Source organism: Nylanderia fulva, unplaced genomic scaffold (assembly GCF_048542155.1).
Source record: "Nylanderia fulva isolate GAGA-0341 unplaced genomic scaffold, ASM4854215v1 Scaffold149, whole genome shotgun sequence".
In the NCBI taxonomy this organism is placed as follows: domain Eukaryota; kingdom Metazoa; phylum Arthropoda; class Insecta; order Hymenoptera; family Formicidae; genus Nylanderia; species Nylanderia fulva.
Window position 1 is genome coordinate 166,066 of NW_028189719.1, and position 16,970 is coordinate 183,035.

Here is a 16,970-nt window from a genome sequence, read left to right on the forward strand (position 1 = left end):
TGTGTGCAGAGGCAGGTAGGCCGGCTAATCATCGTGCAGGATCGGCTGTTTGCCCTAAGAGGTTTGTTCCTCCTCGAAGGTTGGCTGGTGGTCGGGAGTCTACTCCCAGCGAGCGACGACAGGTTCCCGGGCGCCCAGATGGGGTCTCTCAGGAGAAAAGCCCGGTTCTGGGGACGATTGGTGGGGTGGAGGAGAGGAGTGGATGCAACAGACGCTTACTAAAGCGTCAAACGCATCCATGCCGAGGGTCAGGCGCCAAGTAAGAAGGAAGGCATATTGGTGGACGGAGGCAATCGCGGAGTTGCAAAAGGCCTCCGACCACACAAGGCGCAAAGCCTATAAATTAAGGAGGCACGCGCAGACAGAGGCAGCCAGGTACGAGGACGCTTGGGGCGTGTATAGAGAGGCGAGGAACGCTCTGCGCGTCGAGATTAGGAAGGCCAGGTCCGCGGCGTGGATGGAATTGCTCTCCACGCTGGACGAGGACCCGTGGGGGCGCTCATATAGGATGGTGTTGAACAAATTAAAAGGAGAGGCGCCCCCACTGACGGAAACCTTGGACCCCCACTTCATCGAGAAGATCGTCGACACCCTCTTCCCGAGGCAGGAAGCGGAGGAGGAACTAATCCAATGCGGGGAGTGGGTGTGGAACGAGGGAGAAATGGGGGTCACAGATGGAGAGCTAAAAAGAGCCATCCGAAAAATAAAAAAAAGGAAGGCCCCAGGTCCGGATGGCCTTCATGGAAAAACATGGGTCATGGCCCACGCGGACCTGGCCGAAGAAATGAGGAAAATGTATACTGCCTCAAGGAAGGAACTTTCCCTAGGATGTGGAAGGAGGCACAATTAGTCCTCCTCCCAAAGGAGGGCAAGCCCCAGACGAGCCCATCGTCCTTCAGGCCGATCTGTCTACTGGACGAGGCGGGGAAGATCTTTGAAAGGATCATCGCGGACCGCCTCGTCCACTACCTGTCCCAGGAGGGTCCGGATTTGCACCAAAACCAATATGGTTTTCGTGCCGGGCGCTCCACCGTGAACGCGATACAACGAGTGCGTTCAATAGCGGTGGAAGGCCATGGAGGAGGGCAGGGTGCTGTTGGCGGTGTCATTGGACATCTCCGATGCCTTCAACACCCTGCCCTGGCATCGGGTGGGAGAGGCCCTTAGGTACCACGGGGTACCTCCCTACCTGATAACCGTTATGAAGGACTACTTCCGGGATAGGAGCTTAGTGTACGTGAACGGATCGGCCTACGAGAGAAAAAGGGGGGTATCGGGGGGGGGGGAAAGTGCGGGGTTCCACAGGGGTCGGTGTTAGGCCCCCTGATGTGGAACCTCGCCTACGACGGCATCATCCGAACTGCCCTCCCCCCGGGCAGCACCACAATCTGCTATGCAGATGACACATTGGTGCTGACCCGGGGAGACAACTGGGGAGAGTGCCTAGCGCGCGCAAATCTCGCGGTGGCAAGGGTCACCAGGGCAATCAGAACCCTGGGACTCATTGTCAGAGTGGCGCCTCATAAAACCAAAGCGGTTTTCTTCCATAATGGAAGACATGGGGCGCCACCCAAGGGAGGGAAAATTAAGGTGGAGGACGCCTCCATTGAGATGGGGGCCCACATCAAATATCTGGGTCTCTACCTGGACAGTCGGTGGACGTTCGGCGAGCACTTTCGGCGTATAATACTGAAGGTGGAGAGGGCGGCGATAGCATTAAGCCGTCTTTTCCCTAATCTCGGAGGGCCAGAGGAAAGTGTTCGTCGACTATATGCGAGCACGGTACACTCCATGCTACTGTACGGAGCCCCGGTATGGGCAAAGAAACTGTGCGCCACCAGGAAGCTAAAGGATTCGGTACACCGAGTCCAGAGAAGGGTGGCGTGCAGGATATGCCGGGGCTACCGGACAATAAGCGGAGTAGCGGCGGGGGTGCTCGCGGGAATACCCCCCGCGGAGCTGCTGGCTCGCATGTACGCGGACATATACAGGCGTACATGCGAGCTAAAGGAGGAAGGAGAAATAATAACCGACCGTGTCCGCAATGTAGTAAAAGTCCACCACCGGCGGATCCTGATTGAGAGATGGGCTGGCGACCTCCGAAACCCGAAGTCGCCAGGTAGAAGGACCGTCGAGGCTGTCCTGCCCTGCTTCAAGGAATGGCTCGACAGGGCACATGGAGGCGTCACTTATCGTATGACCCAGGTGCTCATCGGACAAGGCTGCTTCGGTGAGTACCTGGGTCGAATTAAGAGGGAAAGGACGACCAAATGTCACCACTGTGGCCACCAAAGGGATGACGCCGAGCACACCCTTGAGGGATGTCCCTCATGGGGGTGCGAAAGGGCTGATCTGGTGGCCGAAGTGGGGAAGGACCTCACAATGCCGACGATCTTGTCGGCAATTGTGGGGTCCAAAAATAGATGGGCGGCCTTCTCCTCCTTTTGCGAGAGGGTAATCTCGGAAAAGGAGGAGGCCGAGAGAAAGAGAGAGAAAGAGCTGGGCGAAATGCGTGCGCCCAGTCCTCGGAAGAAGAGGAATCGGAGGGTGGGGGCGTGCCTCCCCTCTTCCCGCCGTCGACAGTTGTGCCCGTGAGCGTGGCTGTTTGCGGTGGCGGGGGTCGGGGGAGGGGCGCCCATCTTATTCCTGCGTCGACAATAGACGCAGGATGAGGGTGTCGGGGGGGGGGAGTGGGGGCGTCTAAGCCCGTACCTCCTTCCCCCCGGCAGCCTCTCGGGAGGGAGGGCGGGCGTGCCCCCCCTTGCGCTTAGGCGCGGGGGGGGGCGCCTGCCCTCCCAAAGGGATACCCCCCTGGCCGCGGCCGAATCTTAACTCCCACGGGAGGAGAAGAAGCCGCGGCCGGGGGGGCCGAGGGGAGGCCACGCGTACCCGGCGGGTGGGCATCGCCCGCCCGCTCGGGGCGCCTGGGCCCCTCTCAATGACGAAGACGTGACGTACGGCGCCCCCTCACCGGGAGCCATAAGGCACCGGTGGGGGGGCAACGCCGTCCACGGAAGGGAGTTTCTCTCCTTCTGAGAGGGACCCTCTAGTGAGGGCTCCCCTAGTGGAACGCCGAACTGGATCACCCCCTTGGGTATCCAGGGGATGCGTCCACTAGGAGGGCGGGGGGCAATGGCTCGAGCGGGAGCTCTCGAGCCATAGCCCCGCCCCCCCAAACCTTTTGGAAGGGCGCGGCGTGGGGCCAGTGTTCGCCCTGCGCCGCAACCGCGAAGGAACCGCACAGTCATTGACTGTGCGGTCGGAGAGGGGTCTCGGCCGCAAGGTCGGGGCAGCTCCCCGGAGACGGCTTGGCGGGGGGAGCGGCGAGACGGCATGGGATACCAGCATCCTCGCCGTCCCTTATCCAACGCCCGGGAAGGACACCCGCTGGGGTTTTAGTGAGGTAGGTCTTGGGCCCCCTGGTCGAGCCATTCGTGGCTCAATCAAGGGGAACAAGGAGTCCCACATAACCCGCACCCCTACCCGGGGGTGCGTGGTACCATGAGGTTTCCCCAGAGTAACAAAAAAAAAAAGGCTAAGTGGATATTGTAAGCGTTATTTTTGTTTATGTAGTTTAAATTGTAACGGGGAACAATAAAGTTTCTATCTATCTACAAAACTTAACAAGACTCGGCGTATGGTTATTTATAAACCTCTGGTAACTTCGTTTCTCCCTTTCTCTCTCTCCCTCTCTCCTTTCCTCTCTCTTCCTCTCTTTCCCTCTCTCTCTCCCTTTCTCTCCCTCTTTTTCCCTCTCTTTTTTCCTCTCTCTCCTTCTCCTTCTCTTTCTTTCTTCTTCTCTCTTCGTCTCTCTCCTTCTCTCTTCCTCTTTCTCAGCCACCTCTTTTCTCGTCAGCACGTCCTCGCACGAAGAGGTGACCGCCCTCCATTTCTCTTCCGTCTCCAGCATTTCCCTCACTATCTTGGGCAGGGAAAGGTCTTGCCCAATTGTCCCTCTCAGGGCCTGACGTTGTTTGTCCCATGCCGGACACATGTCAACTGTGTGCTAAGCCGTGTCCACTCTATCTCCACAATGGTGGTATCTTGTGGTAACCTCCCTTCCCGTTTTGTGGTGCAGGTACTTACCAAAACAACCGTGTCCCGTGAGCACCTGCACCACTTTGTATGTGAGGCTTCCATGACTCCGATCCAGCCATTCTTCCAAGATAAGCTGGATCGCTTCTATTACTCTTACTCCTGCTCTCGGGCATGTCAGCCTCTCTTTACACACTTCCACCGCCCTTTGTCCCGCTCGTTTCCTTTGCGCTTTTACCGCACGGGGTGTCTTGCTGCAATAGTCTCTTTTCATTTTGTATGAGGATTTATACGCTCCCGCTAGTAGTGTCCATGGGATAGATCCTGACAGTACACATGCCGCTTTATCGGAAATGGTTCAATATCCCCAGATAATCCTGACTGCCAGTCTTCTCTGTTACTCCCGCAGAAGTTTCTCACTGCCGACAGTCAAGGCCCCGCTCCAAACTGGCGCACCATATAGCACCATCGACCCCACCACTTCCATGTAGAGGTGTCGAATCTTCTCCCTAGGTCCCCCGATGTTAGGCAACAGTCTGCCTATACTATTGACCGCCGCCCTTATTTGGGGGGGGGGCAGGCGGCCAAAGTGCTCCTTCCAGTTCCAACGACTATCCAAAGAGACCCAAATATTTAATTTCAGATTCCACTTTTATCCGAACTTCTACTTTTATATAGAGCTACGGTGACCGTCCCATGCGAGCCCCTGTAAAATGTATGACCTCTGTCTTGTACAAAGCCACCTTCGGCCCCAATGTTTTGATCCTGTTAACCACCATGGCCACTCCTATTCTTGCTCGTCCGGCAACCTCTGCCCAATCATCCCCACGGGCGAGCACCAGTGTGTCATCTGCATAACACACCAGCTGCACGCCCGTGAGGAGCGTCCCACGTAGTACCCAGGACCGATCCCTGTAGAACCTCACAGTTTATCCCCACTTTGTATTTTTTACGGTACATTTCTCTATACGTAATTCTCCTGTGCTTTAGGTAATCACGTATCACCTCTTGCAGATATTGAAGCAACTAGTGGTATCTTAGCGCCTCTCTTATGCACTCCCAGGGTAGCGTGTTGAATGCATTCGATATGTCTAAGCTTATTGCAAACAACACACCATCCCAGGCTGTTGCTTTCTTCGTGAAATTCTTTACGCGCAAGATAGCGTCTACTATGGACCTGTTTTTGCGGAAGCCATATTGGCTATCCGCCAGATTTGGTCCAGTTTCCGATAGGTGCCTCTTGAGGCGGGATGCTACTATCCTTTCGAATAGTTTTTCCGCCTCGTTGAGGAGGCAAATTGGACGATACGCTGATGGTGTATTTTCTGGTTGTCCTTCTTTGTGTAAAAATACCAGGAGGCAAGCTTGCCTCCTTCCATATTATGAGGAATCTTCCCGTTCTTAGGCAGTTTATGTAGAACCTCCTTCCCCCCAAGTATCTGAGGGCTATAGCCCAAATTATTCCCGGTGTGCCATCCGGGCTCGGCGCTGTGTTTTTGGCCCTTATTTTCTTTACTGCCGCTCTCAATTCACTTTGCATGACCTCCAATTCTTCAGTCCATTCTTCTCCCTGAACTTCCTAAATGTCTGGAAGCTCTGCTCTTTTTTTCTCTCTCCTATCTCTTGGGAAAAGGGTCTTCACAATGTCCTTAAGGAGCTATGGTTGCAGACCTTCCGTTACCGGTGACTCTTCTAATTTCAGCTTTTTCCTGACGATCAGGTACGGTCTGCCCCATGGATCTCTGTTAAGATCGTCCAGGAACTCCTTCCATGCATTGCTTTTAGCTCTTCTAATGGCAACTCGCAGAGTTTTCTTCACTTCCAGGTATTCCCTCAGAAGTCTAATCTTTTCTTTTTTCTATGCCTTCGTCTGTCGCAGCGCGTGTATAAGCGTCTCGCTCTCGCACACACCGCACGCAGCCTGCTGATGTCTTGCGACCACCAATAGTCCTTTCTTTTTTGGAGCAACCGTTACTCGTGGCATTGCCGTGTCGCAAACATCTTTCATTGCTTCTCGAAATTAAATAGCCTTTTGATCCGCGTCGAAGTTTTCTACCGCTGGCTCCTCTTCCCATGACTTTGCCTCCGCTGCCGCTGCAGTCGCATCTGCAGCCAACTTTTTCAATGCCCATCTTGGCGCAGGTGAGCCACCCCCTTTGTTTGTTCCTTTCCTGGTTTTCCCTTTGCCGGCCAGCATCTCCCTCATTTTCTCTTCAAGTTTGACGGCCTTCTCTTTGCTGTCCACTCGCGGAGTCTCACTTTCGCCCGGAACTTCATATATTATAGCTCCAGTGATGGCCCTTTTGAGCCTGAGAGACTTAATTCTTAACTCTTTAAAGTCAATCTGATCTTTGACCTCCGCTAGTAGATCTCCCAAGCTCTTTTCTTTATCATTACTATTAGTTCCCTCCTGATTGACATTGTTCTCTTTCGGTAGTGAAAGAACCACTGCTACCGCCGACGGGAGCCAGATTTTGACCTTGGTCGTCGTCTCTGAGCTTTTGCTTTGGCTCTTGTTCCGCATCTCCGCCATCTCCCCTTTGGCTTTGTTAGCACTCTTAGGAAGGACGGATGATGTTGAAACTTTCCTCGTTTCTTTAGTTGGTGTCTCCTTGACTCCACTCTTCTTACCTTTTTTCACCACCGTGATTCAGGCTTTCTCCATGTTCTTGGAGATGCACTGGGTTTCCCCAGATGATGTTTATATGGGGGGGGGCTTACGCTTTGGGAAAGTGTGGGTCGCGTCACTCTTTTCCTTTTCTTAACGTTTGCGGTCTTCTCTTTATTGTTTTGGGAAAATATTGTTCCTTTTCTCTTTTGTTTAGTAGTGTTAGAGAATGACTTTGGCATGTTTTCGTTTCCTCTTCCTTCCATGGAGACTTTATTCCTTTTTGTGCTTAGGGATTGCCTGAAGCTTTTTTCGGGGAGGAGTCTCTCCTCCAATGCGTCAAAACGGGCACTCATCATAGTGCCCACTTGCACCATTACCTCGCGGAACCAAGTTTCCTTATTATGTTCCGTTATGTGTTCCTCCTCGCCTACTTTTTTCCTTTTCCTTAGATTTGACTGGTTAGGCGTAGGCGTCTCATTTTCCTTCTACTCATGGGGAAATCTGGATGCTTTGGAAGCTTGTCTTTTTAACCATTCCAGATTTTCCTTCATCGTTTTCATGTCCTTTTTGAGAGTTGCAATTTCCTCTCTGAGTCAGGCATTGGCTTCCACCAGTCGACGGTTCTCCTCCGTTTGAGTCAGGTTCCTCATTAAATTAAAGGTATTTCAAATAACGTCAGCCGCTTCTCTTAGGGACTTTTATGTGGTTCCTTTGTATCCCTTCTTAGGGCTACTACTCCCATAACTACCTTAAGGCTGTCTTCTATTTGCCCTTCAATGTCACCCCCTTTCCTGAACCTTATTATCTTCGTCTTTTTTGCGTTTAATTCCAGACAGCCCTGCTTCACTCCTTTTTCCGTCCAAAACATCTCTCTTATCTCCTCTCCAACCCTTATCCTGCATTTTGTCTCCTTCAGCACCTCCCTAACCCTTTTTCTCTTCTCTTCCTTCTTTACTCTTAGCTCTCTCTTCTCCTTTCTCCATCTTTCGAACTGTTCCCTGTAGTCTTTTCTTAACTCTCCACCTCCCTTCTTATCCCCTCTCTCCTAGGCAAGCCGGCGCACCCACGCCCCCGATTCTTGAGAGGTCTTTGGGGGGGAGTCCAGGGACTTAGTCGTCCCCGACCCCTCCCCCGGCAATCTCATCCCGCGTCGTATGACGCGGGTGTGAATATGGCGGACCTTTTCCGCCCCCCGCCGCCACGGGTAAGTACTCTCCAATGGCGGGGAAAGAGAGGGCCCGCCCCCTCCTCCGCGGCTATCTCTTGCGCCGCTGGGGGCGAGCCTCCCCCGATTCCCGCTACCACAGACAAGCAAGCTCGCCGACGGCGGGAAAAGAGGGGGCCCGTCCCCATCCTCCGGATCGTCCTCTCCCTCTTCCTCCTCCGAAGGCTGGGAGTTACCTCTCCCAGCCCTCTCCCTCTCTCTCTCTCTGCCTCCTCCTTCTGCAAGAGCACGCTCTCGCAGAAGGAGGAGAACGACTTCCACGCCTCTTCGTCCTTCACCATCGCCTTCACCACTGTCGGTAGCGACAGGTCCCTTCCTATTGTGGCTGCGAGCTCCTCCCTTTCATCCGCCCAGGCCACACACTCCTGGAGTGTGTGCCCGGCAGTGTCTCGCTCGCAGCCACAGTGATGGCATCGTGCCGTGCGCTCCTTCTTTATTCGACACAGGTACTCACCGAAGCACCCATGTCCGGTGAGCACCTGTGTCATGCGGTAGGAAACACCCCCCTTGGCCCTGCCTAGCCATTGCTCCAGGCAGGGCCGGATGGCCCCGACGGTCCACTGTCCCGGCAGCCGCGGGTCTTGCAGCTTGCCGGACCAGTTCTCTAAAAGTTGCCGTCGGGTGTGGGTCCTCAGTGCACGCCGGACACTCTCAGTGACGGCCGTTCCTTGCCTTTGTAGCCCGCGTGTACGCCTATATACCTCGGCATACATGCGGGCTAATAACTCTATAGAGGGTACTCCTGAGAGCACCCCCACGGCCGTCCAGCTTACAGTACGGAACCCCCGGCATATGCGGTTGGCCACTCACCTTTGTTGTTGATGCAAAGCATCTCTGAGTTTGCGGGTGGCCTCCACCTTTTCTGCCCATACGGGGGCTCCGTACATAATCATGGAATGTATGGTTCCGGCGTACAATCGGCGAACCCTTCCGTCCGGTCCCCCAAGGTTCGGCAGCAGCCGGCATAGCGCCATCGCTGTCTTGCCAACCTTCGGGGTCAATTGGCGGAAGTGCTCGCCAAAGGCCCATTTGCCATCCAAGTGGAGACCCAGGTATTTGATCTGGGTCCCCACCTCCACAGGGGTGTTTCCCACTAATATTCGGACTTTGGGGGGCGCCCCATGGGAGCCGTCGTGGAAAAAGACGGCCTCCGTTGTGCGCACGACGCGAGCCACAGCGATATTAGCACGCGCTACTGCTTCCTCCCAGGAGTCTCCCCCGGCCATGACCAGTGTGTCATCCGCGTAGCAGATGACATCACAGCCAGAGGGGAGGGCTGTCCTCAGGGTCACGTCGTATGCGAGGTTCCACATAAGGGGGCCCAATACTGACCCCTGCGGAACCCCGCACGACACTTCGACCCTGCGCTCCTCAGCGTTTTGGTCCACGTAGACCAGGCTCCTGTTTCGAAAATAGTCCGAGATTATTGACACCAGGTAGGGGGGAACCCTGTGGTATTTCAGGGCATCTTCCACCCGGTGCCATGGCAGGGTGTTGAAGGCGTTCGAAATGTCTAGTGAGACCGCCAACAACACCCCGCCTTCCCTCACGACGGCCTCCGAGACCGAGCGGACACGCAAGATTGCGTCAATAGTTGACCGCCCGGCCCGGAAGCCGTACTGTCTATCATCCAGATTCGGACCATCCCGGGACAGGTGATGGACGAGGCGGGCAGCGATTCCAGAATCTTTCCCGCCTCGTCCAACAGACATATAGGTCTGTACGCCGAGGGCGAATCCCTAGGTTTACCTTCCTTAGGGATTAGGACTATAGTTGCCTTCTTCCACTCCTGGGGAAAAGAGCCCTCCCTGAGGCACTCATTGTATAAGTGCCTCATGGGCTCCACCAGCTCTCTAAAGGCGAGGGCCCAGATTCTTCCGTGGATGCCGTCCGGTTCAGGGGCTTTCCACTTCTTAATTCTTTTGACGGCATCCCGGATCTCTCCTCCCGTGACCCCCATCTCCGTCTCGTTCCAGTCCTGCTCCCCCGCCCGTATTGGGTTTTGCGTACCCGCTGTTCGGGGGAACAGGACCCTTATAATGTTTTCAACGAGATGGGGGTCCAGTGACTCCGTTAACGCCGTCCCTCCTCTCAGTTTATTTAAAACTATCTTGTAGGGACGGCCCTACGGATCTTCATCCAGGGAGGAGATTAGGTCTTCCCAGGCCCTCGCCTTTGCCTGTCGGATGGAGGCGCGCAGGGCGTTTCTTCTTTCTCTGTACGCATCCCACGCGAGGGTGCTCAAAACCTACCTTACTAAACACACAGCGGGTGTCCTACGTAGGCGTTGGGTAGAGGATGCGGAGGATGCTGGAATCCATGCCAACTCCGCACCTCCCCTCCCACCTTTACCTTCTCGAGAAGAGTATCGCCCCAGAAGGGGACGACATTCTTCCTTCACCTATTAAATGGTCCAGTCGCGGTTGCGGCGCAGGGCGACACTAATTCCACGCCGCGCCCTCCTACAAAGCGTGAGGGGCGGGGTCACGGTTCGGGTTCCCGCTCGAACCGCCACCCCTCGCCTCCAGAGCGGTGCCCCTTTCCTCTCCCAAAGGAAAGCGGAGATTCGGCATCCAGCCCTGGAGGCCATCACCAGGGAAACTCTCAGAAGAAGAAGAATCCCCTCTACAACGGTGTTGCCCCCCCCCCCCGGTGCCTATCAGCGTTTCATCATCCACTACCCACTAAAACCCATTGATGACCTGCCACACGCATATTGGAGGCTCCCCCGGGAACTACATAACATTACTTCCGGGGGAATTTCCTGTGTTGCACAAAACGTGCTCTATCTCCACATGAATCTTGGCGTCCTTACCCCGGCAACACCGGCCTACTCTGTTCTGTTCTGTTAATTATAGCGTCCTTTAGTCCTTTCCTATGTACTTTCTCCTCTTACGTCCGAAATTCTTCTCCTCTTTCTCTTCCTTCCACCTACTACATTCTTATCTTTCTCTCTTTCCCTTTCCGCATCCTCCTTCCTCTTTATTACTACCTTACAGAATTTGACCACAGCTGTCCAACTCTCCTCGCTTTCAACCATTTTCTCTACAACCTTTTTCAATTCTAACTCCTTCCCTATTACTGCCTTAAGGTCCGCACGTGCCTCCGACCATGCTCTGCAGAATTGAAAGGTATGTTGCGCATCATTCTTTATCCCCTCGCAGTGGTGACACCTGTCGGTTGTTCCTTTCCCGATTCTCTTCAAATATTCCGCAAAGCACTCATGCCCTGTAAAAAATTACGTCATATGGAAGGTCATCTTCCCCCAGATTCTATCCATCTATTTATCCAAATGTGGATGTATTGTCCCTATCACTCTACCTCCTTCATTCCTAAACCTCTCTTCCTGAAGCTTTCCTTTCCATTTCTCAACCATTTCTTTCTTCAGTCTATTTTTTATTCTTTCTTTTGTCTTCTCTCACACAAGGATTCTTCTTTGTCTCATCCTTTTCCGTAAATTATAAATCTCCGCATAGCTTTGCGCTAGAAGATCCACCTGCGGAATACCCGCAAGGACTCATTATGGGCAATTATGCGGTATCCTCTGATGATCTTCCTCGCCATTGTGCTTACCAGACTCTGCATCTTTTGCTTCCCCTTTTCTTGAGCACAACAGGCATCCGCCCATATGGGGGCTCCATACATAATAATAGAGAGTACCACTGCTATATAAAGTCGTCTAGTTTCATCACCAGGTCCCCCCAGTTTTGGTAGTAATCGCCCTAGCGCATTTGCTATTCTTCTGGCTCTCGGGGTAACTCCCTCGAAATGTATGTCGAACTTCTATTTTGCATCTAGAGTGAGTCTTAGGTATTTCATACTACCACCTATCTTCACCCTCGATGTCCCCATCTTAAGTGTCTCCTCTCACGGGGGTTTTCTCCTTAGCCCATAGAACCACATGGTTTCCGTTTTGTGTAGGGCCACCACCAGCCCCAAGTTCTCCATTCTTTTGACCTTCAGACCTGTTTCTACTTCTGCAAGGATACGTGTATCTCTCCACTTCTCTCCTTGTACCAGTAAGAGAGTGTCATCCGCATAGCAGAATGCGGAGACTTCCCGAGGCAATGCAGCCCTCAACACCGCATTATACCCTAGGTTCCAGAAAAGCGGATCGAGTACCGAGCCTTGAAGGACCCCACTAAGCACTCTTCTGCTGTGCATCTCTCCCCCTTTCACACTAAACGTTAGATGTTTGTCTTTCAGATAAGAACCTACGATTTTTCTAATGTATATCGGAAGACCATGGAATTCCATGGCCTTTCCTATCGCCCCAAAGATAGTGATTCCTTCTGCTTTTTGATGCACCGCACTTATAGCATTTATCGTCGATTTCCCTTCTCTAAATCCAAATTGATTATCAGCCAGTTTAGGGCCTATCTTCTCCAGGTGTTCTACAATCCTGGCCGCGACCACCCTTTCTAACATCTTCCCAATTTCATTTATCAGGCAAATTGGTCTGTACGCCGATGGTGACGTCACGGGTTTTCCTTCCTTTTTAAATAGTACCAGGAGAGCAGTTTTCCACGCCTCCAAGAAGTGTCCCTTCTCCAGGCACTGGTTAAAAATGCTGCACACCCGATTCATGATTATTTTTAGTTGCACTCCCCATAACTTTTTCGAAAAATCGTTTGGGCCTAGTGCCGCGTTCTTATTTTTGACCTTTTTTTGCCAACTTCTACAATTCTACCTCATTAACCTCACACGAGCTTCCTTATAGGATTCCAATAATCCTTCTTCCTCATCTCTGCGGTTTATTTCTGATCTACGCCTCCATCTTACCAAAGCACGCTTCTTACTGCAGCAACTTTGCCTCAGCTTGACAATTTCGTCTGTCCACCAGTATATATTGTTACGTCCTCCGGACGTTCTTTCTCGCAAAAGACGTCTCTCGCACACACTCTCACTCACTCGCGGCTCGCGAAATAAATACACTCTCTTATGAAGAAATGATCCTTTATACAATGATGAAATACAATGACTAATGTACACGCGAAAGAAAGAAGATTGCTCTCTGGTCAAGTCACGTCCGTACGAGATGACAGCTAGACCAAAACTGTCATGGAGCCTGAAAACAACCACCGGGCGTTTGTCAATAAACAACCCCCCTTAACGATGAAGCTCCACGACACAAGGGATAATATTCAGGGGATGAAAGATCAGGGACGTAACAATATTTTTCCTCATGGTTGAACATCTAATCCTGTCCATCACCGCATCACAGCTTTTCTTCATGACTCTTTCAAGCCACTCAATTTCTCCTTTTAATCCTCTCCCCCTCATCTCCGTGGCCCAACTGTTTGCTATAAGTGCCGCTTTGAATTCCTCAACGTCTGGGTTCTTGGTTTTCCACTTCCTCTTACCCCCACCTGTTCTCCTGACGTTGTAATCCCCTTTTAAATCTAGACCAATATACCAAGGGCCGAACAGAGTTTCCGCCTCCTCCTCCACCCACCACTTTCTCACTTTCCTGGCAGCTTGCAAAGTTGCCCATGTGAGGTCCACAATCGATGTTCCCTGTGTCCTCACACAGGTAGATATTTTCCCTTTGTTTATTACCCATAGTTCTCTTTCTTCCATCCATTCCTCTAGAATTTCTCCCTTTACTGTGTTCCTTTCCGAGCCCCATAATTTTGCCTTCACGTTAAAGTCACTCATTACTAGGAGTGCCTTATCTAGCCATGGGGCAATCTCCCTTCCCCGTCCTTCCAGGAATTCCTCAAAGCCTTCCACATCGCTGTTTGGTGATATACAACAGCTGACAACTATAACTCTCCCATGCCACTACCACAAACCTTTTCCCCTTGGTAAGTGTCTTAATTGGCTGCGTCATCCTAGAAGCTTTCCAAACAATGGCCGCTACTCCTTTTACATCACCCGACCATTCTGGTTTTTCCGGGATCGAAGTGGGGTTCCGCTATCACAGCCAAGTCATATCCCTCTTCGGTCATGTGCTGCATCATCAGATCCTGCGCACCACTTGAGTGATTAATATTGATTTGCACGATCCGTGGCATACTCTGAGCTTATCTTCACTCCTTTCATGGCCAGCTCTTCTTGTAATCCTGCTCCTTTATTTGAGTGGGCCTCATTTTCTGTTGTCCCTATATTTTTCATCTACCTTGTAGGGTCTTCCAACCCGTTCCTCCCCTCTTCCCAGAGGGCGTGGGGGGGGGGCACAGTTTGCACTCCCAAGCCTATGGTCCGCATTTTGATCCAGGTCCTTACATAGTGGACAGTTGGGGGGAACCGAACATATATTTGCCTTAAGCCCAGGTATTCCACATCTGTAGCATCTCATGCCTCTGTCTGTCTTGTCCCGGCATTGAGATCTTACATGTTCAGTTCTTAGGCATTTGAAGCACTGTAACGGCTTTTCCGACAGTGGTTCAACCCTTATAACCCCCTTTTTTTTGTTGACGCAGTGGGAATCCTCATGGATACCACCGCTCTCCGGAAAGAGAGCGGATGGTTATGTGAGACTTATGTGAGATGCTGGATTCCCATGCCGTCTCGCCGCCCCCCCGCCAAGCCATCTCCGGGGAGCTGCCCTGGCCTTGCGGCCAAGACCCCTCCCCGACCGCGCAGTCAATGACTGCGCGGTTTCCTCCCGGTTGCGGCGCAGGGCGACACCGACCCCACGCCGCGCCCTCCCAAAGAGTTTGGGGGACGGGGTCACGGCTCGAGTATCCCGCTCGAGCCGCCACCCCCCGCCTCCAGAGTGGTGCTCCCTCCCCCCCGAAGGGAATGGGGATTCGGCATTCACCCTGGAAGCTCTCACCAGGGGGTTCCCTCTCTGAAGGAGAGAGACCCCCTCCGTGGACGGCGTTGCCTTCCCACCGGTGCCATATGGCTCCCGGTGAGAGGACCCCGCACGTCACGTCCTCACAGAGGGGGACCCAGGCGCCCCGACTGAACAGGCGAAGCCTGCCCGACAGGGACACGTGGCCCCCCCTCGGCCTCCCCGGCTGCGGCTCCCTCCGCTCCCTTGGGAGTTTGGAGTCGGCCGCAGCCGAGGAGGTTTACCTTGCCGGACGCGCGGGGGCACCCCCAAAGTGGGGGTCACGCCCGCACGCCCGGCTCTTGTGAGGCTCCAGGGGGGGGCATTGGGGGCTTAATTGTCCCCCCCCCCGGGAGTTTCATCCTGCGTCAAATTCCGACGCAGGTATGTTGTTGGGGGTGGACCCCCCCTCGATCCGCGCCGCCACAAACGAGCAAGCTCGTCGACGGCGCGGAAAGGGAAAGCCCAGCCCCCCCTCCGCCTCCGTTTCTCTTCTCCTACGGAGGTTGTACCCCCCCCCCCCGACCCCCGCCCCCGCCGACGGGCACGCCCGTCGGCGACGGGGGAGCGGGAGGGGTACACCTCCCCCTTCCGTGTCTTCTCCCTCTTCTTCACTGGGGGCGCCCCCCCCCCGATCCCCGACACCACAAGCGGGCACGCCCGCCGGGGCCGGGGAAAGAGGGGGCACGTCCTCATCCTCCGTCACTCCTCTCTCCCTCTCTCTCTCTGCCTCCTCCTTCTGCAGCATAACTTTGCTGCAGAAGGAGGAGAACGCCTTCCAGGCCTCCTCTCTATCTGTCATTGCCCTCACTATTGAGGGCAATGACAGATCCCTCCCCACTGTGGCCACGAGCTCCTCTCTCTCGCCCGCCCAGGCAGCACACTCTTCGAGTGTGTGCTGGGCGGTGTCTTGCTCGTGGCCACAGTGACAGCATCGCGTTGTGCGCTCTTTTCCAATCCTGTGCAGGTACTCACCGAAACAACCATGTCCGGTGAGTACCTGCGTTGTGTGAAAAGACACCCCTCCTTTGACCCTGTCTAGCCAGTTCTCTAGACAGGGTCGTATAGCCCCGACGGTGCGCTGTCCTGGCAGCCTCGGATCTTCGAGGATGTCCTTCCATTTTTGGATCAGCGCCCATCGGGAGTGGACCTGATCTCGGAAAAAACTATGGGCATATACAAGGTGGCGGTGAAGTCGGGCAACTTAAAGAGCACGCTTGCTAGACATGCCAAAGAATCGGCAGCGGACCTTTGTGCAGCGGCGACGGTATTGGCGTTCAAGGCGCAAAACCCAAGAGAGGAAACAATTGACAATCAACTACGAGAATTAAGGCAGCAAATAAGAGCCTTAAGAGTTGAAAATGAACACCTTAGGAGGACAGTACAACAACTAAAGCTGCCCAAAAAACAGGCCGCAGATTCACGGAGTAGTACGAACCGAGAGGAGGATACGGAGGAAGAAAGGGTAAGACCGCTCAGGGGGAACCAAAGAACGGCCAGGACAGGGAAATGGATTGCTGAAAGCCCACTTCCGCTCGGGGGTGGGGGAACCCCAGAGGCCACATATAAAGTGGCCTCGGGGATTCCGCTTCCACAGACGAGCGGGGGGCTCTCACCAACCTGGAGGGAGGAAACTATGGAGAGAATGGAGGTGGTGGAGGAACCATCGATTTTCAGGAAAGAGGACTTCCCACCTCTTGGTCCATCCTCAAACAAAAAGAACAGAAAGAGGTGGGAGACACCCAAGGAGCTGGAGCTGCCGGAGAAACGAAGAGAAACTCCGACCACCTACAGCATCCATAAAACGGAAAACAGCGGAGATGAGGAAAGGAGGAAACAAGAAAACCTCATCGCCCTAATAGAGGGTGTCATCACCAGAGAGATGGACAGGCGACTGGGAGGTCCTATCCCCACCTACGCGCAAAGGAAGGAGGAGGAAAGGGCGAAAAAGACGGAGCAGGAGAAAATAAAGCGACAAACCCCGAAGAAAATCGCAACCAAACCTGCAATAAACCCGGAAGGGAAGTTGGGAACAAAGCCAAAGGCCAAGCCCATCGTTAAGTCAGTAACGACTCTCAACCCCCCGGCCAGGCTAGCCAAAGAGAGAAACGGGACAAAAATAATAGTCCCAAAGAACAAGAAGGAACAGGAGGCTAAAACAAAAACCCAACCACCCCGAAAAACCGCGGAGACACCCCCACGGGATCTACAATGGACGGAGGTGGTTGGAAGAAAGAGCAGGAACACGCAGAAACCCAAGGACACGGGAAAAGAAAACGGAAAACCGCTCAAATCACAGGCGCAAAAACCACAGGCGC

General features: G+C 53.6%; 1 protein-coding gene across 1 annotated transcript; it reads left to right on the forward strand.

The window, feature by feature from the left end:
- Nucleotides 1-238: 238 nt before the first annotated feature.
- On the forward strand, nt 239-850 carry LOC146724115 (uncharacterized). Its single transcript, XM_085480429.1, has one exon. The coding sequence runs from the start codon at nt 239-241 to the stop codon at nt 848-850; it is 612 nt and encodes a 203-aa protein (XP_085336555.1).
- Nucleotides 851-16,970: the final 16,120 nt, after the last annotated feature.